The sequence below is a fragment of the Strix uralensis genome, chromosome 1 (assembly GCF_047716275.1).
Source record: "Strix uralensis isolate ZFMK-TIS-50842 chromosome 1, bStrUra1, whole genome shotgun sequence".
Taxonomy (NCBI): domain Eukaryota; kingdom Metazoa; phylum Chordata; class Aves; order Strigiformes; family Strigidae; genus Strix; species Strix uralensis.
Genome location: NC_133972.1, coordinates 56125269 through 56153167, shown reverse-complemented (window position 1 = coordinate 56153167; position 27899 = coordinate 56125269). Strand labels below are relative to the sequence as shown.

The following is a 27899-nucleotide window of genomic DNA, read 5'->3' as shown; positions in this document are numbered from 1 at the left end:
TAATACACACACCTGTTGGCAATTTTTTAAAAGAAATATTGCTATATGTTCTGTTCACCATAGCAACATAAACAAAAAGATGGAAGTAAAAATAGTTTTCAAGGATATCTCCCAGAACCATTGAATGTTTTTTATCATTCTGAGTTTTGATATACACAGTTACTGGATTGTCTGTCATCTGTGCCAAGTACATTTACACATAAAGCAGGCAAGGTCTTTTAATCTTATTTATTTCTGATTAATGATGAACTGTGGACTTTTGGGGGACCTTGTGTCTACCAACTTCCCAGGTGAATGTGAAACTTCTTGGTTAAACACAGAGCTTAATCTGGAAAATAATTAGCACACTCAATATTAAATAATGATCTTTTCTAATAACTGGGAAAATACTAAGGGACTTGTTCCTTTAGTAATCTTTCTATTAACTGTTTCTTTATCAATACAAAGGAATACTATGAGTCTGAGCAAGCATTTCTCCAAGCTTCTCCCTATGGCAGTAGGCTGTCAGATGGGTGTGTCATCTCAAATGCTGGATCTCTGGTAACCTGAACTGGTTGGGTCTCCCTGAAAGCCCAGGGCCCCAGATTGCCCTTGTGATCCGTAATTCTGTGGCAACTTTGATCTGTGCCAGTCCTGCAGAATTCATGCTGCCACCATGCAGAGCTACCCTCTGTGGGCTGAAATGCCATTCTGCAGGGAAAGAAACTGTGTGGGCAGCCAGTGGTTTAGCTAGGAAAGAGAGGAGAGACCTTCACCCCTAAAATATGCTGCCCTTTACTGCCGAGAGTGGTCAGTGCAACATGAGCTGTGGGGATACATTCTCTGTGAAATGAAAAAATGTTGCTTGCATAAAGTGAGAAATCCATAGAAACTTTTGACTTCGCAGCCCTGGTTTTAAATTAATGCCTCTTTGAGAAGAGAGCTGTGTAATTTCATGTATTTTAAAGCACAATTTTACATGCTGAGTACTGTTTAACAATGCTGAATGCAATAACTATCATTGCCACTTAAATGTATTGTGGAAGACACGAACATACATTTATTTGTATAATGCAGCCTTGGTTGTTATTGTGGCCTTGACCGCATCTTGATTTAAAAGGTCAGTGCTTGTCATACATCTCATTGCAAACAAGGCCAGAGTTCTTATCAATCTGTACTGTGAAGACCTAGCTCTTGCTAGGTTTGTTGGATGATTTCAGGTTGTTATAATTGTACTTAGCCTTGTGTTGATATCAGTGTTAAAATTACTGTGTTATGTGTATTCCTTACACGTTTTTTTGTTGCGGTTGGAAGATGTGAAAATAGTTCAACTTTTTTTTTTTTTAATTATCTCCATTTTGTGTTGACAGAAATGGGGTATGCATGTATATAGATGTGTGTTTGTGTATATATTTTATATAAAAATATATGTATGAAAGTATACTTTGGGAATTGAGACAAAATTGCCAATTAGCTTTTGCAGACTAAGGTTACTTACAATATAAATATTTTTGGTTTATAATCAAAAGCATATTGAAAAGATAAATTACTGTATGGAGACTTGCATTTTTCTGAACAAGTTAAGAATCCAAAAAGTTATATGTTAAGTCTTTATATCATCATGACCATATATCAGTGTCATTCATTATGGTATCACTGAGGCTCTTAATTAAAAGATTTGAAAGAAAGGCCTTTTCATTAATAAGATGGAGGAATGTACCTGTCTGTGTGTATATATGTTATGGAATATGTGATTGCATACAGAAGCAGTATTTTTATGTCTCATTGCCTATTTTTGGATGCTTGAAATCAAGTAGCAGATTCAGTTATATGAACAGCTTATTGTAGATGTGAACAACATGCAGACAGGACTCTAAATAAGTATCGTTTTCAAATTAGTTAAATATTGCAAATCTGCTTAGTTTAACGGGGCATACGGGTACGCATACCTTCAGAAAATCGGATAATGGATTTTAGATGTTTTCCTTTAGACCCATCAAATTATAAATGCTGTCCATTAGATGAAATTCTTTGTGAACTGCTGAGAATCCAGACCTAACTCCTCAGATCCAGTCACTCTGGGCATGTGTTATAGTGGGCAGACAGGCGTGATAGTCCTTGCCTCTATTTAACCATTGGTTCCTGTGTGCATTAAAAAAAATATCTCTAAATCTACGTTTTGATCTTAGTCCGTTCGTAGTCCATTAGGGCTTTCAAAGCCTCTGTCACTTTAGTAAAGGCTTTTGTGGTAACTTCAACTCTCTGCACATGTGTGTGCATGTACGTGCATTCATGCTTTCTAGATGATGCATTTTAGTATCTTGTATAAACCTAAATTGAGCAGCAGCTCATTCTAGCTCCACCTGTTTGGTAATTTAACCATTCCCTGAACTGTAAAATTCTTTAATCTGTTATATTTACAGTGAACTGAAAAAAATGAAACTTGTGTTTTCAAATAAGGAGAAACAATTCTGATTTTATGTCTTATCTGTGATAACTACTTTCTCACATATGACGTAATGTAGCTGGAAGATTTCCAACATTGTTAAAGTAGAACCCATGAAATGAGGAGATTGGCTCTAAAATCTTAGTTTAAATGTTTTTATTCCTTATGGAGAAGTTGAGATGGGAACTTCTGAGTTTCCCTCTGGTTCTCTGTAAGCTGCTTATAACCACACTGGAGAGAATTCACAAATAAATCTTGTGATTTTCAGGTAATCACTCGCTTCCATAAGCTGAGCCCTTCAATAAAATACCAAATGTCAGAAGACTCTCAATAAAGTCAAGAAAGTTAGAAATGTTGACATATGCAGTAACTGTAACACTGCTCTGTATGTGTTGCCCTTATTTAATATAGTAGGAAATCTCCATGGGGGTTGTTGGTTTGGCCATACATATGTACAGCTTATTCACCTCTAAGAAAATTTCCCACAAGGCTGACACACGATTCTGTTTTCTCAACTTGTTGCTTCATCATACCATTCCTAAAGTATTTTCATAAGAAATACTGTTTTACTGAGGTTTTACAAAGTAAATCTATTCTGAAATAGACATCAGTCTTGCATTGAGGATTCTCTGAAATAAGTTCTCCGCTACTCATAGTCTATGCTTTCGCATTCTTTGCACAATAATCTTCTCATAAATCTTGTAATCTTCTCATAATCTTCTCTGGGAAAAGCAGTTATTCACCAAATTTTATCTGTTAAATTCTGAGCCGAGACTGATGATCTGTCTGAAGTGTATTGCTATTGAAAATCAAGTTTCTAAAAGTTGTACACCTGTTTCAAATTTGTTGTGTTTCTGGCTACCTGCAGGTACTTGGCTATATAGTAAGACAAAGGAGAAGTTTATGTCACAAATGACAACTGTCTAGTTTCTAAAACTTTTCTTCAATGTACGAAGCTTTTCAGAAGCCTTTTATCTTGCAGATATTTATAAGCCATTATGATATCTTTCTGCTGCAGAAATTATAATGGCAAAAAACAAGAGATGTTTGTTTTGAAGGAAGGCACAGATAAAAAGGAAAAAAGTGCTTTAACAAAAGCAAGTCTGAGACAAGTTGTTTCATTCCCAGACTCAGACAAGTGGTTATGCTTCCTAACCTTCCAGTGAGTAGACTTATGTATTTTGAATAGAACTGGAAATTTTAAGCCAATGAAATGATGCTCTGTTTCTTTGTTAGATGAAACTTTATTATTAAAACAACAAGAAAAGCCCATAATACTCTTTGACTTTTGTGGCACCCTATTTTGCAACTTGAAATCACAAAATCTGAATAAAGTAGTAATATAAAATGAAAAGGGATATCTCTACAAAAGTAAACTTTTTCATAATCTAAAGTTTGAATCCAGCCGTTCTGCCAGATCTTGACCAGTAATGCTCTGTATTCCCAGAAAGGCCATCCATGTTCACTTGCTCCTGGTATTGGCCTCAAAGTTTCAAATTGTCACCTCATTAAGATGTTATCTAAAATCCTTCTCAGAGATACAGGATTCCCCATTGTCCACAAGAGACTTGCTAAATTTGTCTACTTGATCATATTGAACCAGAAAATGTTTCCCCGTCTCTCTGAAAAGCAAGCGGTGCATGTCTGGGCCAACAACAAATAGGATGGTTACACTAAGGGAGAGCATCCCTTGAGCGTACTGGTGAGGTTTGAAAGAGCTGTTGTGCTCCTTCCTCCCTCAGATCCTCAGTGTGGTGTAAAACTTAGCATTACCATAGCTAGGCTAACTTACAGTGTCTGAAGATCTGTTCCACTGACTTAATTTAAATTTCAGTGTTACTATAAAAGCATAACGTATTCTGGACCAATATTTTCCTGATACATCTCAGAAATGGTAGGTCAGAAACAGAATCTGTAGCACAGGCCACTGTTATGGGTCAGAATTTAACCTAATTATTACGAAAGACCTACTTAAACCACATGTTGAAACAAACATAACTGTATGTATGCAATAACAATTTAAATGATAACTCTTTTGTGGGCATTTTTCTGCTTTGTTTAAGACATTTTTGTTTTCATTTTGTAGCCAAGCACCAAGACATACTCACAGAGTGGCAGACACTCAGTATCAGTAGAAGTTCAAATGCAGCGGCAGCGGCAAGAAGAAAGAGAGAGTTTCCAACAAGCTCAGCGGCAGTACAGCTCATTACCCAGGTATGGTAACTGTCTGAAGCTATTCAGTGCATATGAGCCTGGAGCTAATTTCATTTGTGGAAGGAAAATGTTGTACTTAGTGCAGACACTTTTGTTTAGCGTTGATATAAGGTAGAATGTATTCAATGTGGAAGAGACATAAAATTTCTTAAGTGAGAGCACGTGGTAGATGTTGCTTTTAGGAGAATTACTTCTTGCTTGATTTCAGTGGGATTTGATGACACTCAGCACCCAACAGAATTGAGACATTAAAACAAAGCTATTTTTTGTGGGACACCATTCAGTTTAATCTTCTGCAATTACGGAATTCTCCTGAGCATGACATGGGTTGTCCCCTCTTGACATGTCAGTGGCCTAATTCCTTACTAGGTAGAAATTCTATCTTAGTGATGTTAATGCAGAGGAAAAATTAAAAGGAAAAAAAAATCTCAAGACCTCAAACAAAAGAATATGAAACTGAGAAACTCTGTCTAAAAAATCAGGACCTTCAAGTTTCAAGTATATACATTTCGTATAAGTTCCTGGGTCATTAGCAATGGAATGCTGAAAGTTAATACACTTTTCATCTAAAAAAAAATCTGTATTTTTAAAAAATCTTAGATTTTTTAAAATGAGCTGTTTGGGCAAAATGTCTTTTACTTGATATTTAACTTTAAAAAGTATTAAAAGTTTACCCAACTTGTATTATAAATTAGCTATTATAGTTAAGCATTATGCAAATAGTCTTTGCATTTTCAAATATCAGTGGCAGTGGTTGAATGAAGAATCATTTACATCGGAGGTTGGTGTCAAATTCCCTTCCACAAGGTTGTGTTATTTTTTGTGCTTTGTGTGGAAATGGTGTAGAAAAAAAAATTTTGTGATGTGTTTTACCAAGTGTATCATAACTCCTTTTTTGGAAACAGAAGTTTCATAATCAAAGTTATCTAATCAGGATCCTACCAACAACTTTGAAAATAAAACATCAGTCAGATTTTCACATGCTATAACACTTTTCAGTGTAGAATTTTTCTGTTAAGTTTGGAAGGTAGGAAAGGAAAATGTAAAGTTAGTGTGGTTTTTTAGTTTGTTAGTTCATCATTTTGAAAATCTTAATGTTCACTTTACTTCTTATCTCTACCTTGCTTCTGAAGTGACCACACCTATTACTGCCATATTGTTTTTCCTGAGAAATTCTCTTTCAGTTTCGCTAGCCCCAGCAATGCACAGGTTGAGTAGAAGAGCATGGATGCTAGTGTCACTTTTAAGTTGAGGTGATTCTTAAAATTTGCTTCACTGTCCTGCTCAATCACTGGTAGCATTTAAAAGTTGGAAGTCAGTTGCAATGCAATTCCAGTGACAGAAATTAATAACTGTAAGGAGAAAATTAATCTACAATAAATTTGGAAAATAATGCTTTGGGTCATAGAAAGGATTGTTTTGAAAAGAGTGACAGAACTTCACTCAATGTGGTTTTCAACATGAGAAATGACCAGCAAACTAGCAAAGCATGTTACTGAGTAATTAATGACAATTTAATGACTTTGCTTGAGCACTCTGGGTATTTGAGCTGTGCTGCAGAGCAGACAGAATTTCAGGACCTTGGCCTAAAGTTGAGCACTGTAAATACCACGATACTCCTATAACAAGCTGGGATATCCAGTTCTCCAGCTTTACAAACTGTTCATAACTCTGTGACTGATCTTTAAAGAAATCTTTCTGTTACTCTGAAACTTAGGTCCCAAGCCTAATGTTGCAACTGTGGCTTTGTAATGATTAAAGTTTTGCACTGGCTTCATTCTTGAGCTTTGTTGCTTTTCATCTTGCATAGTCTTTAGGAGACTGCTTTCTTCTCTTTATATATTCAAATCATTAGTACTGAAGACAAATAAAATTGAGTCAATTTTAAAGGATCTTCCCAGAAAGACAAGGAATGTGGGCCAACTAATTTTGAACAAGTACCAGAAAACAGTCAGTAAATTAAATTAGTTCAACTAGTCATCCTCTTGTCCCATGTGAAACTGTAAAAGCAATGTTTAACTCCAAGTTAATTTTCTAGTACTTAAAATTTATCTTGCTCTAGATCAGAAACCTGACAGTTTCGTAGCCTACAGAGGTTCGTTCAATTTGCTCTCATTCCAGGGAGTGATAAAACATGGCTCAGAAACATCGTTTCTTTGGCAAAGTTGCATATGTGAATATCGAGAACAGCTATAAAAATTTGCATAAGAATTTACATTATGTTGTAATTTATGCTGTAATAATTTACATTCACCCTGAATAACAATTTTCATCCAGAGGTCTCAAAATCTGTTATAAAATAAGGTGGATAGGGTCATTTTCAAATTATGTGTGTGAACGGAAGATTGAAAAAACATTAGGTGACTTTTTACTTTTACTAATGGTAGAAAAATTCTCTGGGTCTCCTGTCTCTCCACTGTTGGATGAGGCCACATTGAGTCATGTGTGTTGACATGAAAAACCAAACCATATATAAACAACTAAATTATTTTCTTATTGATTAATGTCACAATATATTTTGTTCTACTGCCTGATTCTCATACACTAATTTCAATCTCAAAGTGGGTATCTCTTTTGCTGCAGCACAAAATTGTTTTACTTTATCATCACCAATCTTATTTAAATTCATAAAAGCATCTAGCAGCTTGATAGTAAATTAAAGCTATTTCAAAACCATAATCTGTCTTCAAAATAATGTGATGATTTATTGTGAAAAGAGATAAGAATTTCTAATTCCTACATGTATTTGATTTATTTAACTACCCCCTGGAGCCAAAAAAGGAGCAAAAAAGGTTATCTCTGCCTTTTCTTTTATGAAAGCTATAGCAAACTGGGTAACAGTCCTGATAGCACAAAATTTCTTAGTTCTGGAAATGGGAGGAAGAAACTCTCATCTGTGTGACTACCTATCAATAATGAGCTTTATCTTCTGACTTGTGCAGTGTTAGAGCAAATGTTTTAAAGATCTGCCGGTTGCATTTTTAATCAAGTGTGAATCTAGATTCAAATCTTTCATGAGTGACTTTACAAGTGCTGGCTGTTATCTGGTTTCTTAGGAAGCACAACAATGTGTATGGTCTTTCCTAGTCTGCAAATGAACTGAAGCACTTTTTTCTTGAGAACAGGATGGTGGTTGTAACACTGGATGGGTTTTCACAGCATATTCCTCCTGGAGAGGCCTAGAAATATAGTTCAACTCTATAGGAAATGTTCTCCCAACAAAAGAGGCAAGATGCCTCTTTGGGGCAGAAGAAAACATGACTTCTGGAGAATGCTATAGCTGGGGGAAACCTGATGGCATTGAAGAAGCACCCTTCTTCCCAGAGATTGTCAATAACAGCATAAGGGGAATGAGAACATTTGTCTTAAAAGCCTCTTCCATTTTTCTTTCCAGGCAAAGCAGAAAAAATGCCAGTTCTGTATCTCAAGACTCCTGGGAGCAGAGCTATTCCCCTGGAGAAGGGTTCCAGACTGCAAAGGAAAATCCCAGATATTCCAGCTACCAGGGATCGAGGAATGGCTATATGGGAGGACATGGCTTCAATGCCAGGGTAATGCTAGAAACACAAGAACTGCTTCGTCAAGAGCAGAGGCGGAAAGAACAACAACTGAAAAAAAAAACTTCTTCTGAAGGGCCTGGCAACTATGACTCATATAAGAAAATTCAGGACCCTAATTATACCCCTCCTAAAGGGCCTTTCAGGCAAGATGTACCACCTTCACCATCTCAGGTAGCAAGGCTGAACAGATTGCAAACACCAGAAAAGGGAAGACCATTTTATTCTTGAGGTGAAGAAAATGAAGATCAACTTATCATGCAATAAGGAACATTTTCATATAAAGACTTATATTTTGAAAACTTTCTAAACTAATGGTACTAAGGAATATATCCATTGTCTGTTTCAGTGCCTTTAAAACTATGGGCAAAGCGTTGGTAGGCCTTATGTCTTTGCCGTTCTGTCTCAAGTGTTGAATTCATGGAAGGATGTTCCACCTTTGACAATCATAGCGGAAGTGAGCAACGCCGCCCCTGTGTATCGAGTCCTGTAGCCCAGTCCAGTAGTTGTCAATGGCTTATTACTAGGATTTGTTGTAATGTGTTTTACTTTGCAGTGACTTATTACACCAACATGCAGTTTTGTGGCATAAAATTAATGAATTTGAAGTTGAAGGAAGCATTGACATGTCCTTTTTTATTTCTCTTGGGTCAGGAGGAAGGTTACATATCACTCTTGAGTGGATAAGGCTTAGCTCCAGTCTGGATTGCAGTTGCAGTTCTAAGATGTTTTATGGCGGAGTCATTATGAGTCTTTGTTGATCAATATTTAAGTGTCTATATGCTGAAAAACTATCCTTCTCCTATTATGCACATATGCACTCTTTTTCTCTCTCTCTCCCCACTCTGAGCTTATTAAAAAAGCCTTTATCCTGACTCATGAGGAAAACAATATTAAGCTTTCAGTTATCCTGAGAATCCTGTTACAATTGCCTTATAATCTTAATACACAGTCCATTACAAATTAAATAACTGGAGAGAAACTATACAGTCACAGCCAAGCCCTTGATAAGTATATTTTACTATTTTATTAAAAATGAGAAATTATGAACAAATATACAACTGAGTTCTGCTTTGCTTTACTTCTAAATGAATTGGTCATATGGCACCTGTGTCTAGGAAGAGAACTAGGGAGGGTATCATCCCTTGGTCATCTGATACACAGTTGTCTTTGGGCAGATTTTGGAGATTGCTTGAAGCAAGAGCAGAAGAAATCAAAGTTTTTCTTTGGATCAAAAAGCTGAAAAGAAAACAAATTCTTCTTTTTATGATTTGTGAACCTTTGTGGACAATTGCTTTGTGCTTCCGTATACTGTATTGTTACATCGTGATGCTACATTAAAAATAAACCTTTAAGTATATGAATGAGAGAGAAGTGGAGACAAACTGTTACACATCATCCTGAAAACATGTCAGTATCCAAAAATAACTAAAGCAAAAAAGATTGCTCTAGCAGTGAGTAATATTTGAATGTGCATATGGGATATGAGAATTTCTTTTGCAGCAGCTGTTTTTATATTTGTTGGTCTGAACTTCGTGTATTGTAAAAAAATATAGCTGGGTTGCTGAAGTGCCTGCAAATCCTGATGTGAAAAGGCTTGAGAATGGATCTCAGCCTATCGTGTACAAAAAGGAAAGAGAGAAAGCAAGCAAGAAAGAAAGAAAATCATGTATTGCGTGATTTTAAAAAAACGCCTATTTTTTTTTACTGGCACATTTTATTTTTGCGCCAACTCGTTTCTAGAATATATGTGAAATATCAGCACACATATCTGTGTATTTTATGCCTGTTTGTTAACAGTTTTTGTTGTTAATAATGTACTCCATGTTTAAAAGTTGTTATTAGTGTAAGCACAGTGACATTGGATGACAATAGCTCTTTTACGCAGAATTTACAAAACTGTGTAAAATGGCTTTCCATGTACATATGAAATTTAGAATAAAAGGCTGTTTCCATCCCTGTCTTGGTATTGTCTGTAGACCCTTATGAGAACTGCTGCAGACACTGAGTTTAAAAAATATTTAACAGATGTTATTTTATCCTATTCCTAATGGTTTACGTGTGTCTTTCTGTGAGCACTTATAAACATCAGAAAAAAAAAAAAAAAGAAAAGAAAAGATTTACAGCCCAGCTGAACACCTGAAGACTATCCTCAGAGGGAAAAAACACTCAGTTTAATGTCCTGTGTTATTTTAGGCCATACCTGTGACATTTAAAAGGTACATTCTTAAGACTAACCTCTGTTGCAGAAATCTTCCATGCTGTAGCATGGAGTCCTCTCCCCGAGGAGAGCACTGTCAGAAGGGCACCTGCTGTGCTCTGGCCAAATCCGGGCACGTGTGAGGAAGCCCCCTCTGCACTGAGTGTGTGTTTTGGGCTCTGATGGGAGCCCTTCACAGGAATGTTGACATGGTGAAAAATGGGAAAAGGCAGATTTATGAATAAAGCAATATTTACGGTGTCAGTGATACTCTGTTTCCCCCATTAGTATTGGAGCTGTGTCTGGTTTTCTCCCTCTTCCCCTCATTCCTCCTTTTGTTGGATACTGCAGGAATGTCAATCATAATTCTGTCTATGCATGACATCAGGCTGTTGCCATGGCAATAACGGTGTCAAATTATTCACTGTGACTTTATTGTGGGATCTCAAGGGGAAGAGTAGGAGGAGCTGCAAGGTGGACAGGCAGCTTTCGGTGCCCAAGTAAACTAAAGGCATGATTTTGCAAAAGATCTAAATTGTAGTGGCTTGTAGTTGCAAGGAAATAATTGCATTTGTGATTTTGCAGGCCTTGCTGTCTCATCTCCTGACTGCATTCCCAGATTGCATAGTTTGATGTTTCTATGGAATTATTTGGACAGGCAAATAATTGCAAGCACTAAAAAATGCATCCACAGGAATGGAAAACATGCTGAAGTCCTTTTCAAAATGAGGTCTTTGATAAACTGTTGTAGGAAAAAGGGCATATGTTTGGAAAAGTATGAAGTACGGGATGTTTTACGTGTGAGAATGGCATATGTTAAAGTTTACCCTTCTATGAAACTCCTCTTCAAGGTGTTAACAATTTGCCATAATTAGATGTGTTCATGAAAGAAGGCAGATGTTCTCTTTGGGCCATGTCTGTGTTATGTTAGTAAAGAATAAGGTCTTTTTCTGGCTTCATCATCTTGTCTTCTTCCTGACATAGCGTAGACAGGATTTCTAATATTAACTCCCATAAGTTGCAAAGGGCGATAAGGAAGTGGGAGGGAGATATTTTAATAGAAAATGACCTTTAGTTCTGCATAGTGAATAGATTCAAAAGTTAATTGAGCTAACTACATTACTGCAGTAATTTGTTTGTGGACGCATTATCATTATGAGATTAACTCTGTAACGTTAGTGCATTTAAGAATGGTCACAGGACAGACTGTAAGGGAACTTACAACATTGAGGAGTGGGTGTAAAGCTTGCACGTTTTTCTCTGTTGAAACCCTAAAAAAAATCATCTGCAAAGCCTGCAGTTTTTTATCAAAATAATTTGTTAATGCTACTGAAATTCCATGGGAAAGTTTAATATTACTAATGCAGAAGACTGCTGCCTTTCTTAAAAAATATACTTCCTCTCTTCTTATAGGGCCTCTTTGGAAACAAGAGTGCAGCCCCAGTGAGTTATTGCATGGGACAGAGAGTTTAATATATGTCTTTGAGAACTCTGCCATCAAAAACAGCAAAAAATGGCATAGAGCCCAGCTGAACATGGTCGGAGAGTACGATTGCCATTTATTGCTGGCAAACAGCAGGAAGAACAACAAAACAATATTTAAACCCATCATGACTGTAGATATATGGCCTGCCTTTCAAAGCTGTGCTGATGTTTTGCTCACGTTCGCTCTGTTTATGAGTGTCTGTAATATTACATTTATCTGTGCTGGGTATGTTGAGAAGGGAAGGGAAAAAACCTTGGCCAGACAAGGAAGAGATGCGGATTATCGGTGTTGGCTAAACACAGGATATTCTTGAGTAATTCAAACCTTTGAACTTGTGTTGTTGAGACTTAAAGTGAATTTGGCTATTGCATGTCCTGGCTTGCAAGTCTATTTTCAAAATATTTCCTAATTCTATTTGCTGTGCATGACTCTTTCTACATCTTTCTCTCCCGAGTCTTCAATCTAGTTCCTAGGAGTTGTGAGGAATCTGTCAGGAATGCAAACACAGAAAAAAACTCATTTTTTTTTATGCTGCTGTTGTGCCATCACACTCTGGCCTTCCAGACTCAATTTAAAGTTCAACCCTAACTTGGCAGAGGAAGAGCAAGGGTCAGAAATTCAGGATGGGGGACTGACTTTGTGCAAGTAGGGTTTGTGTGTGTGCGTGTACATGCGAGGAAGCAAGGAAGAGAGAGGCACAGATTGGATTCATTTGCCTTTAATTCATGTCCAGCTTGAAACCCTCTTCAGAAAATCTTGTAGGATTTCTTCAGAGTTTTTTCCATCTGTGCAGAAACCAGCTGATGATTTGATGCACATGTTTATTGTTTCATGCACTCTTGTACATCTCTTCTATTTTGTATCAGCATCACACTCTCTCTTTTACATCTGCTGATTAATTCTGTTGCATTTATTTGTGTCTCTAAATGGCATGCAATTCATTCATATCCTAGGCTGCTTCTTGCTAGTGATTGATACTTCTCTCTTAGCTTTGCAAACTTATTTTAATATTTTTCTGTCCCTGGGAGTTGTGTTATCTTTTGTAATTTACACTTTAATCACATTTTAAAAATTGAGACTGGAAGCTTGAGTTGGGATTACACAAAAGCAGACAAAAGAATATGGCTTTGCTTTCTATTCTGTGTGCAGCACACACGTCCCAGGCAGTTGTAGGAACTGCACGGACTACTGTCTGAATCAGGTAAAGAAAAACATCAAGCCCAGGAGCTTTGGAGAATAAAAAAAGTTAAGGAAAGTTTTGAAAATATTTATGCCCACTGCATGCTATCTACTGTGAAAAAAACAATAATTCCTTAGAAGTATCACTCTGTGTCTGACTGGTTTCAGATGGTTTCAGAGCTCAGACAGACGTGACTGTGGTTTAAAGAGAGACGGATGGAAGGGGAAGCTGCTTGTGCCCTTCCAAAGGATGCCAGGACCCACTTCCCTTGCAAATTGGCTCCCAAAATACTGTTTTCAGCTGCACATCTTACAGCAACCAAGGTCTGGAATGGACTTAGATTCACACATTGAGCTGAAAACTGTAGTGACATCTGTCAGAGAGGGAGGGATGACAGCCGTGGGTGATAATAGCTTCAGTTATCCGATTTTAATCTGCTTGTTTGTTGGAGTAATCTTTGTCTTAAGAAAATAAGAAAAGAAATGAAGACTGAGGGAAGGGAGTAAAATGCAAGCAAAAAGGCTCTCCGCTCCCTTCCACTATTGTCACCATTACGGCCACTGGTAGGTAGTTGCCTTTTTTTCCCCTTCATGCCCCAAAGGCTTAAAAAGAGCTAAACTAGTTGACAGTAGCCAGTGCAAAACTCATGACCCTCCTAGAGATTCACTCTATTGTGTAGCCCATAAGATGTGAATTAAGAACACAATAAGTAAAACAACTTTACTGTCCCTCTGTTATTTCCTCTGTGGGTTTTCCTGGGGTGTGTTTAGATTGTCAGTCCTTGGGACTACGGGCTGTGTTTAGTTTTTTATCCTATATAGAACAGAATACTATTGTTGTCAGGAAGAGCTAGTAAGTATTTGGGGACTTTTCAGTGTGAAAGGAGCTTTTTTAAAGTTGGTTTATATGGATTTTTGCAACAGGTGCCTGACTGTCCCATTTTTGATGTATTCCTAGCCCTAGCAATATTCTCATTTGTAAGTACAGAGCATATTGCTGGAACCAGTAATAGCTGGGGACTTCCTACATTTGGCAGTTAAAATGAGTTCCTCAGGTGTCTTCATTTAACTAAGGGACTACTTCTTTAAAGCTTTTATAGAGGGAGGGAGAGAGATCTCTTCCTAGTGGAAATAGGAAATACATTCTCATGGTCACTGCTGGAAGCTGAAGAACTATCTAGAGGAATTTTAAGAGATTTTGAGAAGCTACAGCCTTCTGCCAGGAGCCCAGAACAGTTATCACCTTTGTGTTCAGCAAGCTGGAGAAGACATTAGTTTTCACTGTTCCACTGCTATAATTCTTATTCCTACTTAGAACTTGCTGAAGTCTGAGACCACCTTCTGGGTACCCATCACATTTTATATCTTCCTTAGGGGCAAATGCAAAGCTTCATAATACTTCAGCTGTAGCCAGGCTATTAAAAGCCAGTAAGGTCTTAGGAACAGGAAGGTCTTTGCTTAAAACTTTGTGTCTAATGATGATGTATGTTTTGTTTCATTCTTCCAACCACCTCTTGGTTCCTGTCCATGACACACGTCTTCCTCAATTTTCTCAGCATATGGTACATTCAGGCTCTGCTCTGTGGTCCAGCCCAAGCTCAAGAACCATTTTAATAAATGTTTATAAATAATATCAATGATAATTTATTAATACCTAATCAATTGTTTTCTGGGCTGTGGGCTACAAAGGAAGGCAAATTTTTGCTCGAGGAGCTACTTTTGCATTTGCAGAGAAAGTTTAAGAAGTCTTTTCTCACTTTCTCTCTTCTAAAACTCACTGGAAGTTAATCTAATCAGCTGTAGCATAATAGGGACTGGAAATGGCAATGTCTTGTTTTAGTGCCTGGTTGATAGTTTGCAAAAGTCTATTTTATAATCTGGACCAAGTTCATTGTAATTTTCCACATAGTGTTCCTCACTTTGAGAACTGTATGAAATCATATTAAAAATAGAAGCCACTAAATTATGCAACCTGTTGCTGACCAAAAGCTCAGCTAACACTATAGCCAGCAAAGTAGAGATATTTTGTGTGTGAATATCCCATTCTTTGTTTAAAAAATAATGCACAGAAATTTTTATGAATAGTAGTATACAGAATTTTACAACAGTTCATTCTTGTTTTTTAAAGTCAGTTTGCATGAATAATTTTCTCATCTTAATGCAGAAATTTTCTGCATTTTTGTTGACTAAAATATTACTAATCTAATTTCCTATTAAAAAACTCATTTCCAGCATTTCAGAGCTGAAAGGTGCTACCAAGCATTTAGTCTTCAATTTACATACAACAAACCCTGTAATCTGATGGGGGATTTCACACAAGGATGGCTGCATGCAATTACATGGGCAAAGAAAAAATTTCCTCCAAGGCTCTGCTCTACAATAATTTCATCTGTTGGTCTCCCATTGAGAGTTCTCCTATTGTTAAAGTGCTTATTGATGTGGACTTAAGAGTAGAAAAATCTACACAGTGTTGTCATTCTAGGTTTTCAATTCTGTTTGCATTTTTTTTTCTTCTTTTTAATTATAATTTGCGTTTGTTAGAAAGGGACAAAGTAAACAGATTGGAATAATTCATTTGAGTTAACACTCATTGACGAGAAAACATTAAGCATTCTCCAGATGAAGCATCAGTCATGAAAGACAGAAGGATAATCCTAACATTACAACTCAAGTAAATTAGTTTTTGGATATATATTCCAGCATTGCATAAAGCTGGACCAACTCTTAATACTGGCATAATAATATGCACTTTTAAATGATGCCAGAAATCATCATTACAACAGAGAAAGGATTGACTGTGTTTATTAATGTGGGAATGTTGGAAGAGTATTTGATATTAAATGTCACAGTCTATGGTGACTGGAGCTAAACAACTCTAAAACTGATTGAGAAGATTTGAGCAGATAAATGCAAATGGCAAACAGAGCTCCACATGCTGCCATGGTGGAAGCACATCCTGCTGTTATGCCTCTGGCATCGCAGAACAAGTAGAGAACCATTAATCCAGTGCAGCCCCTTTGGAAAGGTCGTGAGAGAAGGTGGAGGGTGCAGGACAATGGTAAGTAAGCATAAGCCTGAAGCACATTTGCTCCTTCTGAGTACAAGGGAACCATTTGTACCTTAGCTGGCCCGCATCTTTCTCACTTTTGAAGACTCACACAATTTAGCTGTGTTTGTCCATAGGTGGACAACTGAGGTGTGTTTTTCTTAACTGCGTGAGGGTGGATGCAAAATTCTACCCTGTCACACTCTGCCAACAGCACCATGTAGTTGCTCTTCAGAGGCTTTGACTTAAAGCTGGTAACTCACTGTCCTTGAAGGCCAGGACATCTTTCCTCCAAACGGAAGGTGGAAGGAAAGCAGGTCAGGGGACTACCTCGCTTTGTCTGTATGGTAGGCTGCCATTACCACAGAAGAAGCTGTTGCAATAATGTTAGTTTAAATTAAATGTTACATTTCTCTTGAATTAACTGATATGCTGTGAATTTCACAGTACTGTCCTCTGATGCAAAATGTTTGAGATGCAGGACTCAGTCTGGGAAGGAGTCTCTGGAAATCTGACTTGGTACTCTGCAGATCTTAAAAAAAAAAAAAAGAAAAAGAAAAAAGGTACGTTACAGAGCAGCTGATCTATCTCCTAGTTATACCACATGTGTTCTCCCAGTCCACACTAGACCATAAATGAAATGTGGTTAAGGGTTTATCTCCCTATAAATACCATGTATATTTATTAAATGGTGAGTGATTTGCATTATTATGACATTTGATCGGTGGTGTTCAGATCCAGCTGGTAAAGTTTCAGCAAGGAGCTGGGAGAGCAGCAACAGTCCTTCTATTGTCTTGAGTTGGCACTGTGAGGCAGCAATGAAAGCAATACAGCCAGCAATGCAGTAATCTAATACAGAATACAGGCTCCTTCTTTTGTTAAACATCTTCTCCTAAAAATGCTGGCAAGTACACATTGTTTCCTTATCGTTTTTTCCTCTTGAGAGATTTCAATTCCATTTACCCTACGGGCCCAAATCCTTCCTGAACACGAGTTAGACAGCAAGGAGGATTACTAGAAATAGTGCAGACAATGACCAAAAGCCATCTCGCGTGCCTTTTCTTTCCAGCCACCCACCCATCTTTCATTATCAAGGGGATGAATACCATATCTGACTGCATAATCAAAATCCAGTGACCTGTCAGAGCAGGCAGTAAAATAAAGCTCTCTTGCTGTTTCCCTTTGACTAGGCTTCAGTTCTGGAACCCTTTTAACCCAGATTTTCTGACATATTGTTAACTTGTAGGCATTTAAGGATGCAACCACTGAGCTAATATGTTTTAGATTGTGTCCTTATAATATATATGGAATATTTAGTGTCACAATTTCTGGTAAAATTGGAGCACCCTGATGCCAAAGTAATAGCCTTTAATTAAAAGAGCTACAGCAAAGAACAGTTAAAGTATGTTGAACAATAGAAATCCCTGCCCAGTTTTTCCAGCAATTTTTCTGCCTGTGATATTTGCCAGCACATTCCTGATGAATGTCTAAGGTAAAAATGAATGCTCATTTGGATCTTGAATGCCATTCAACATATGGAAAGAACCACTTTTATTTAAATACAGTCCCACATAGCCACCAATGGAAAAAACTTCTCATTTTTTCATTTATTTTCCCCACTAATTCATTACAATGCTCTTAGTGGATTAATGCTGGACTAAAGTTCGGAGAAAGTCATATGAGGTGCCAAAGGAGCATATTCTCCTGTTGCAAAGTCTAAGCCTAAACTCTGCCCCTTAGAGCCAGCTCTAGATTTTGTAGAGAATGAGGGAGAGCTTATTTTTTAAATGTTTTTCCGTACAGTATGTTTCCCTCTTCCCTCTTAGCTGAGACAAAAAAAGCAGCACAGCTCAACACAGGCATAATACTCCTTTTTGTGGTTTGGTGAGGAAAAACAGAAGGGCTGGCTTCACACCTTCACACAGGATAACTGTGCTACCAAAGGGGGTCCCAGAGCAGGTGCCCTGCTAAGCCCCATGTATCTCTTTGTGTCTCTGGGGTTAGAAAGTAGGCAAATTTCTATGAAGAGTCTTCTAAAGGTCTTCTCAGAAGGTTACAATATAGAGCCCCTCCACAGTCATTCCATATTTCATTTTTTAGACTAGGTAGTAAGTAACATGCTGACCTATTTTAATAATAGCTTTTCTGCACTTTTAGAGAGAACAACTCAAGAAAAAATTCTGGGATTTCTTTTTTTTTCCCTTTTCTCTCCTTTCACAAAGATGTTAAGTTTGTTCCCTACCCACCCATTTTGCCCAAAGAGGATGAAAAATGGTTCATTTTGTAACACAGATTCTGAGGCTCTGAAGGTGAGAAGTGTCATTTGTCCCATTTATTAGCAAAATGTGAATAACTACAGAATTCAGCCTATGAGCATGGTACCAAACTCAGCAGCAAGCAGCAGACTGCCTGATTGTATTGTGTTAACACTAGACCTAGATATGTCTAAAAGCACTTGACAAGCTGTGTCTTGGCATCGGGCCCTGGAGTCTTTAGTTAGCATTTTTTTATCTTTGAACTGAATGAAAATTTAAATTTTTAATACTGCTATCTTTCTAATTGGCTGATTCTTTGAGTATTTTCAGATTAGGCTGTGATCCTAGGCAAGTAGACTTTTATAGACAAGATCTGCACAGCCATAGATGCATCTCTACTTAGTCTGCAGAAGTAGTATTTCCTAGACACCTATTTTGTGTGACAGAGAAGAATTATTGTAACTTAGTGGAAGATATTAATTTTTAATATTTTATTTCAAATTTTAAGGTGTGCAGTTTCTGGATGATGAAAAATACTTGGAAGCAAGCATTTTGGGGGAAATGTACATGAATCAGAAGGATGCTTATTTTGTATTTTCACTTCCTATGATCTTCAGAAAATGCTGACTGCAGTCAGCAATTTTGGCAATGGTCCTTTTTCACAGAACCCTTGAAGTATTGCAATACCTCATTGCCTGCAACAGCCAGCCAGGCTTTTAATAAATTAGTCTTGAATGTATGGAGAGATTCTGGAGAGATTCTGAGGTCAGAAGAGACTGCTATAATAATCTAGTGTATTACCTAACTTCCTTTTTAACACTGACTGTAGAATTTCGCTCAACACTACTACATCAAACCCAGTAACTTGTGGCTGAAATCAAGAAAAACTTTCAGAAAGGCATCCAGTTTATATTTAAGATGATAAGGGATAGAGAATTCACTACATCCTTTTGCAATGTCCTTAGTTTTTAATTGCTTGCACTGATAAACATTTATGTTATCGTCAGACTGAAGTCTTCTAACTTCATCTTTGATGATCTTGCTGTGACTTTTTGTTTGCCCAGTTAAAAGCAATATTACATAGATGTAATTTTACACACTAAGCATACCAAGCCTCAGTAAGACCTGGGTGCCAAATGAGAAACATTAGTCTTGAGTCTCAGAAATTCTGAGCATGGAAAACATGAGCACTTAGATCATACAAGAGGAGAGAGTGAGAGAGGAAAGGTGAAGCCCAGAATGATGCTATGTGCTGAACTTCCATCTGCAACTGGACACAGTCAACAGTAGACACCAATTTTGAAAACTTGGCCTGTAAATACTACAACTCAGAGTCAGAAATACATTTTCAAGATAGTGCCTGCTGTCAGGTTAACATTCTCTTGATGCTTCAATATCTCCTTTTTAATGTTTTTGATGTTTCTGTAACTGAAACCAGGTTTGTTTTACAAAGAGATGATTTGCAGCCTATTAGCCATTACTGTGACCTAGAGATAATTCTTAATGCTACTTCTGTTGGGTATAAAATCATGATACATTGTCACCTTGAACCTACCATCCTCTCATAAAGGGCTTTAATCTTATTCTCCTTGTTAAACAGAGGCATTCTCATATCCTTTTGTAGCCAAATTGTAGGATCTGACTGAAGCTGTTTTCAAAGAAAGGGATGTATTTGATAACTGAAAATTTAAATTTGATTTGAAAAGCTAAGATAAATATTTTGTATTCTAATAGATTTTTATTTTTGCATCGAGGACAAAAAGGATAGCAGGAACTTCAGCTTCAAGATAAAAGTCTGTTGAGAAAGCCCAAACCAAAACCAGTACTCCAAATCCATTTTTTCCTTTTCTTTGCTTTTCTCCATCTCTTCCTCTAAACACAGAGGATATTTGCCATTGCAGTGATAAAACTGTGAGCAACATAATGTTCAGTCATGCCAGGGAGAGAATATGATACTTTACATGAACATGTCAAGGTAATGTCAATCGAAAAAAAAAGAGAGAGAAAAAAGAAGCACAGAGTGACTTTTTAAATCTTTCACACAGATCTTATCTATTCATAACCCAAATCAAAGCAACTCTGATTGCTCTATCAAGTGTAATATATAATTAAGGCAATTCAGACCTAAGGTTTGGGGTTATCGCAGTTCTTTTGATTTGAGTTGCTGATTGTCTTAGTGAAAGAGCTGGTAGAAAATTTTTTGACAGAAAGGTTTTCATCTTAAAGAAAAAAACCAATCTTTCAAATGGAAAACTTTTTAGTGAGGACAAAGCCTGCAGAATAATCAATAGCCCAGGAGTTACAGCACTCACAAGAACATGGTGGTGCAAGTCCCTGCTCTCAGCCAGGGCAATGACCAAACCACTGGGCTGCTGTCTAGCTGTGACTGCATCAGGCACTCTCTCCTCTTGTCTTCATTTGATTTGTACTGCAATAAATGCCCTAACTTCTGGGCTGTATATTCAATCCCTCTATCTCCCTGGCCGGTTTTGATTTGGCCCTGATATAGGAGTGAGAAAGGTTTGAAATGCTAAGAAAGCACTCTCCTACACTGCACATCTTAGCTGTGAGATCTTTGTGAACTCACCTGCCCCGAAGTTTGACCTCTGCAGTCTTTTTGCATGTTCATTATACCAGAGACCCAGAGCATACATGAATTTCAGCATGTGTAACTTCTGTGAGATTGAAGGAGCCATGCATATGCTTGCACTTCTCTGTACTCACAACCACCTTCATGAATCAGGGTGTGAGCAACACACAGATTTTAATATTGTTTAATGGTGAGGTTGCAGACGTCCTGAGGAAGGGTCTGTGCTCATCTATACTTATACAGATTGCACTTAAAGCTACACGTTAGCAGGATACAGTTAGGCTGAAAGGTGTTAGTGGCTGCCAACAGGGATGTCCTGGCTCCAAGAAAATAACAATCCTCATTAAAAATAATGGGTGTGCCAAGTAATCGGCCAGGCTCTACTAACAAAGCAATCAAGCCCCTTTATGAGGTAAAAGCAGCTGGTGGCTGAGGAAATACCAGCGGCACTTGGATGTAGCTTTACGACACAGGAGCTTTGGCAGCAAGGAGCTGAAGGAGCTTGTTCCTTCCTGCCCTCCCTCCCTCCAGCCTGCTGCCCCTCAGCACCGGCTGCTTATGGGGCTCTGCTGTGAGCTCAGCTGCACTTAAATGGGGTAAAAAAGCGGGGTCAGTGATGGCTGGGTAGGACAGGGTCTCCCAAAGCTATGGCTGCTACCAACACCCCATCAACAGGAATAACATTGAAACTGCAACCTTATTTTGTTCCACTATTTTTTTAACCTTTTTGGTGGTTTGATTTTTTTTTTTCATGGTGAATAAAAGGGAATAAAATAATGCAATTTCTGTATTATCTTTAGAATAAGAATTTAGTGCCTTATAACATATTTTACTGAATGTAAGACTGAGAATTAGGAACTCACAAATTCCTATCCCAGCCATGCTGCTTACTAGGATGTGTGTCTTTATCATGTGCACTCTGCTCAGGGTGGGATTTACTTTATCTAACTTCAGCTGTCTAAAAGTTAAGTATCTAGGATAAGTTACTCATATAAACATATTCCTGAGCCACCTACACAAGGAACTCCTGCCTATCCTAAAAAGGATTCAAAACTGGGTGCTGAGCCTGGCCTCAGCCTTAAAGAAAGCCTTGATAATTGGCAGATGATTTTTAGAGTACTGAAGTTGGATGTGATGAATTCCACCCTTTTAAAATCAAAATCTTGTCCCACTGAAATTTAAAACAAGATTCTTGCATATTTCAGTAGGGTCAGGCTGTGTCCTTTACACCTTTTTGAGAGAATTTCTTGAGAGAAATTTGAGAGAATTTCTTTCTCATATTTTAAGGGGAATGGATGCTAAAGTACCTGAGACCCCAGATCCAGCTGAATACCTCCCTCCATGTACCATGACATGTTACAGTGGCAATGGCTACACTGGTTAGTGCTAAGTGAGAGAAAAAACCAGCTCACCTTGCTTTTTGGTAAATCTGTTCCTGATCGTTATCTACCTCAAAAATCTGGAGCTTTGGAAATGTAATTAATATTTGTAAAATGCTTCCTAGGTAGAAGACATGAAAGCCTCTCTGTTTATTAATAACAAACACTTAAGAAGTGAGCACTGAATGCTTAGTCCTAATCATATAGGCTACTGCTGTATTATGGAGGAGTTGAGAAATCCAACATAACTGATCATCAACGTGACAAACCATGCAGCCTCAATCACAGAAATCACACAATTCCAGCTGTCCTTTTAAAAAAATAACATTAAATAAAAGCTCTTGTTCCAAAAAGTTATATTAAAATACCCACCATCTGCTTTAAACTCACAATAGCGAGGAAATTTAGTGTCTGAAAATCTCTCCTTAACTCATCCCGTTGTGCCCTGTAGATGGAAAACCTATTTGCATCTAATAAAACAATACATGCCAATAGAAATCTTATCTCTATTGGCAAGTTGTGTAATTCTTTATAGCTATATACCAGATCCAGATGCTTTGGCAAGGCATATCTTCCTTCAGGAGTACTGCTTGAGGGAGCCTGTATTGATTGCCTTTGCAATTACAGATTGGACCATGGCAATCACTAAAGACAGAGAAACACTTTGATTCTGCATTGTACAGGCTCATTCTTGCCTTTAAAAACAAACAAAAAAAGCCATCTAATTTTACTGTCTGTATATTTTTAGCAGTGCATCATAAAAAAAGAAATTAAACGGACTATTAAGGAAGCTAACCAGTATGTCCTGCAGATGTTTCCAGTCTTCACATGAGACATTCAGCAATTAAAATAATACAAGGATGGTCCAGCCCAAAATTCCAATAAATAACTGCAGATCAAGACAGTGATTGTCATTAGACACTTCCCTCAGCCCTTGCTAATGACTCTTTAGCTATCAAGGGTAATCTGCAGCCTGGCTGCCACTTCAGAACAGAGCTAGAAATCTGCAAGTGCACTGGTGGCTGTTGCTCCACCGCATACACAGTTGCCTTTGTACTCAGAGCCTGTGACTAGACACAAGACAGATTAATTTGTCTTAATTCAGTTTAGTTAGATGGGGGCAGCTTGTAGGTGGGCTTATATTTAACATTAAGCAAATCAATTTAGCACGAGCATGTGGCTTTACAGGCACATCTTTAACAGACATAAGTAGTGTTGTGCCAAAAGAAGGCCCATGCTGTGGCTTCTTCTGGCACACACAGATCCAATTCAATATGACAGTGTAAAGTTACATTTGGAGATATCTGTAATAATTTCTTAAGTTTTAGGTGGCAGTTATAATATTTAGTAGCCTTTTAGCCTAAAGATTCAGACTTCAGTATACAGGTAGAACAGGGGTTGCCATCAAGGAGATGTTTGGAGAACTGGTGTTTAATCTTATCTCAACAGAAATGCCCAAGGAAACAGCTAATCATCTGTGGACATTTTCTATGTGTTGCACCCTCATTCTATTCTACTCCATTGATGATTTATTCAATAACTTGCATGCATTCATTGATGGTAATGAGTTTAGTGCACATGATTTCTTTAACTTTGCCTGATGCTTTTCTTTTTCAGTAGTATAATTAGCATAACATGTTTAAAAGCTACCAACCTGACACTTTTGAGTTATTTACCTTGAGTGAGTATGCAACTGGCACGGGACAGTTTTGCTCTAACTTGCACATTTCACAACAAAAAACTCAGCTGAGGATAGTATTCCCAGCCTCAAGAGAACATAGCCATCAAAAAAAATGGTAGGAGGAAAACAAAACTGGGAGTGTTATTTTCTTTACTTAGAGAAAGACTAGCTGAGAAAATGTAAGTATCACAACTTTGAGTTTTAGCCATATAGCATGAAATATGAAGCATTTCCCTTGGATAAGTCGCACATAACAAACAGAAGCAATAATGTTAGACAAAATTTTTCTGTGGGCAGATTTCATATTTTGAGAAAGCTTGAGTTCTGCTTTGTCTTTCAGAGTGACAGGTTGCTATAGGGAAAACACTGAATTCTACAAATAATCACAAAGTATGCTGGATACAGTTTATTAGCTTGATCTTTCTTATTTAATTGATGTTTGCTGTAAAAATACAGTTCAGCCAAGCAGAAGGGGGGAAAAGTATGTTGTGCCACATTAATTTTACTTGTATAAGCACACAAATGGCCATGTGATAGTTCCATAGGTTAATTTCAAACCCCTGAGAGAGGCTCAGTCTGGGTTTTTTTCCTTGTTAAAACTTCACATTCATAAATAAAATTGAATTTTCATGCCTTGCTAGACAGTCAAGATTCGATGAAAGACATCCACTACCGCTTGTCTTGACCACTCTGCTTTCATTTTCCCTTGGGCACCTTTTAGGCAAGATGAAATATTGTGTCCCTGTGGCTTGAACCCCTGTTCTCTAAAATATGATAGAGAGGAATGCTTTTCAGCTACAAAGATGATTGTGGTGCTGTGTTCCAGAAAAAAAAAAAAAAACACAAATAGCAGCACAGAATCACAAACGAACAGATCCAACACCATTTGACGTAAATGAAAATCTTTCAATTCACTTCAGTAAGCTTTAATTGGACTGGTATTACTTTATTTCCTAGCTTTGTTTTGAAGTATCCTTTACACTTAGAGATAAGAACTAAAGCCGTCTCCCCCTCCTGCTTCGTATTTATGATACAGGCTTTTGTAATAGTAGCATTTCCTTGTAATGCCTGCAGAATACCAATGAAATATTTCTTCCCACAGTGACACATACAATCATCCTCAAGTGGGAGGAATGGTATTTACAATATCCTACTAGACTCCCTCTTTAGCTCACTAGGTTCCTTCATCTGTGTCTCATGGCTTATTACCAAATGCTATGAGAACACAAGGAACACCTACACCTCACTAGAAACACAAACTAAATGGCTTAATACACATAGTCTTTCAATGACTGACTCACAAATTTTCACTTGGAGAATACAGACTTTATTGTAGCTGTACTACTGTGCCAAACTGTAGTCAACAAAGTGACATAGTAGATAAATTTAGATGAAGGTGTTTACTGGTGGATAAGCCAATAAAAACTTGTGGCTCAAATGTTTTGAACTCCTGGACATTTTCCCAACTTCATTTACTTTTTAAATACACAGCATGATAGAGTTACTCAGTAGACAGTCCGGTTGTATATGGGACTCTGTAATGCATGTTTGTTTTTAAGCATTTCTAATGCTGTTACGCTGATAGCAGTCAGGGTTTCTGGAAATAATCAGTGAATCCCAAGTCAGAACAAAAGTGCTAATGTGGTACCCAGTTCCTGAGTAAATAAACAATTGCTAAACAAAATCTTTTCAACAGCATTGTATGTCTGTGTCAACATTGTGTTTCCTCCGTGACTCATCTGGTCAGCAGCACTCCAGCTATGTTAAAGAGGTCATCCACTTCCTACAGCTCTATGCTGAAGACTGAAGTTTTGTTACAGCATATACCAGTCAGAGTTTCCTGTGAGCCACAGGAGTTGCATTTTTTGGTGGGATTAGAGACAAAAATCAGAGGGTAAGAAAATTCTGATGGGCATATTTGAGGTGGGAAAAAAAGACATGAAAAAAATGTGTTTGTGCCAGTCTCAGTGGCCATTAGCTATTCAGAGACATAGGAACATGTTTGTTCTTTATCACCCAACCACAGAGATATAGAGTTTTAATACATGGGAAGGATGCCTCAGATAGTTTGTATACTGCAGATTATTAGGAAATAACTAACAGAGGGGGAAAAAAAAGACATCCTCACAGGTACTCATTTGCTTATTTCAAATATCCAGCACTTCAGTAAAAACCACAGATTTCATAAATGTTCAGAACTGGAGCCAAAAACAGTGGGTACCTACTTTTTAGCTCGGATATAATGGAGTAGTCATTCTCCTGAGATTTTTTTTGATCAAATGTGGGAAACCCCACAGAACTCCTTGACTTCGTGTGATTGCTACTAATTAAGAGATGTAGAAAGCTTACAATAATCAGTTCATGTGATTGGTAAGATTTTTGCCAAGGCAGTTTGAAAGAGGCTGAAAAAATTTTGCAATCTGTGTGTTGGTCCTGTTTCAGCTTGAACCTGAACTTCAGGGTCTGCTTTTTAATGTCCCCTCTAACCACTGCTTAGTTAAGCTTCTTATCTCTTGTTGTGGTGCTTTTCAGAGTCCAAGCAGAGATATTCAGCCTTTTTCTAATACAAATACAGTAAATCTCTCCTCTGTCATCATAATGTAAGATTCTTGGATGAATCACTTCACAAATTTCGAACTAATAACTTATTATTTTTCACCAATATAACACGTAGGTGGATAACATTCCATCACCAGTGACTGTAATCACCTTCAGCCCCAATTCAGCATCCCAGGTTCTGGCTTGATTAAGTATTTGTCGCTTTTATTTCATCCTCTCCTGACAGAGATAACTTTGTTTTAATTCAAACTGTCACACTCTGGAGTTCAGGAAGGACATGAAAATGTCAGGTAATAATCCCTCCTCAATCTTGTGAGTAGTTAACACTGCTAATATGCAGAACCATTAGTATGTTGGCATGATTTTAACTTAATCACTTGCAACAGCCCAAGCTTTATTGAGATCCATTAAAGCTGATCTGGATAAGCGTCGCCCATCTTTACACTCTTTACTCTACTTTCAGTGCTTAACAAAATGCACGTTTAATCTTGCAACTTCTCCTGTATCTTTGTAACTTTATTTAAAATGAGTTTCATCAGTAATTTGAACACTTCATAAAAGCAAATACACATTTTTTCAAGGAAATAACCTTTTGGAAAGTAATCCAGCCCAAACCAGGGCCTCTATGTGGATACTGCCATCTTTGGATATTTGAGACTATCATGCTAGCATAGTTAGTCATACAAATAAACAGAAAAACTGCCTACATTACCACATTAAACAGATAATCAAAAGCTAAATAATGCCTGAAGAAACTTTCACACATAAATAATAACTGGTTTTATGTCCCTACCCTTCCAGCTGTCTTTGTCTTTAGTAGGATGATATCTGGTACCTCATTCCCTAATTCTCTCTCCAACTGGAAGCATCAAGAAGGATAATATTCACCCCAAGAGTTAAAACTTCAGAGACAGGGAAGAAGCATTATCTTTTTAAAAGTTGAATACTTGACATGTTTATACTACAAAGGTGCTAAATGTAAGGTCTCCAAGGCCTTTGACCTGTTGAAGATGAAATTGAGTTTCTATCTACATCTTCTATTAGATGATCTCATCATTCTGCTTTAGCAGGCTGGGATTATTGGTGTAGTATATCCATCCACCCACCTACCTATCTTCTCTGACTTCTTTTATCCTTTGAATCATTGTTTTTTTGTTCTATAGCATAAGTCAATAGCAATATTCAGCACTAGTTCACTTTCTTATTACTTGAATATACTTGCTTGAAATGCATGACACCTGCCATCTCTGTACCTTTAGTAATGATGACTAAACACAGCCAAAGGGCAGTTTTGTAACTGATGTCAATTTAACAACAGGAGTTGATGA

At 37.5% G+C, this 27899-nt stretch overlaps 1 protein-coding gene across 11 annotated transcripts in view; it reads left to right on the top strand.

Moving 5' to 3' along the window:
- Window positions 1–10155, top strand: part of PARD3 (par-3 family cell polarity regulator) — a 457578-nt gene extending 447423 nt beyond the window's left edge. For all 11 annotated transcript variants that reach the window (XM_074867651.1, XM_074867643.1, XM_074867632.1 and 8 more), the window contains 2 exons: window positions 4512–4639; window positions 8034–10155. In XM_074867651.1, the coding sequence (XP_074723752.1) occupies window positions 4512–4639; window positions 8034–8427 (522 nt within the window). In that variant the 3' untranslated portion in view covers window positions 8428–10155. The remainder of the gene's footprint in view (window positions 1–4511; window positions 4640–8033) is intronic.
- Window positions 10156–27899: the final 17744 nt, after the last annotated feature.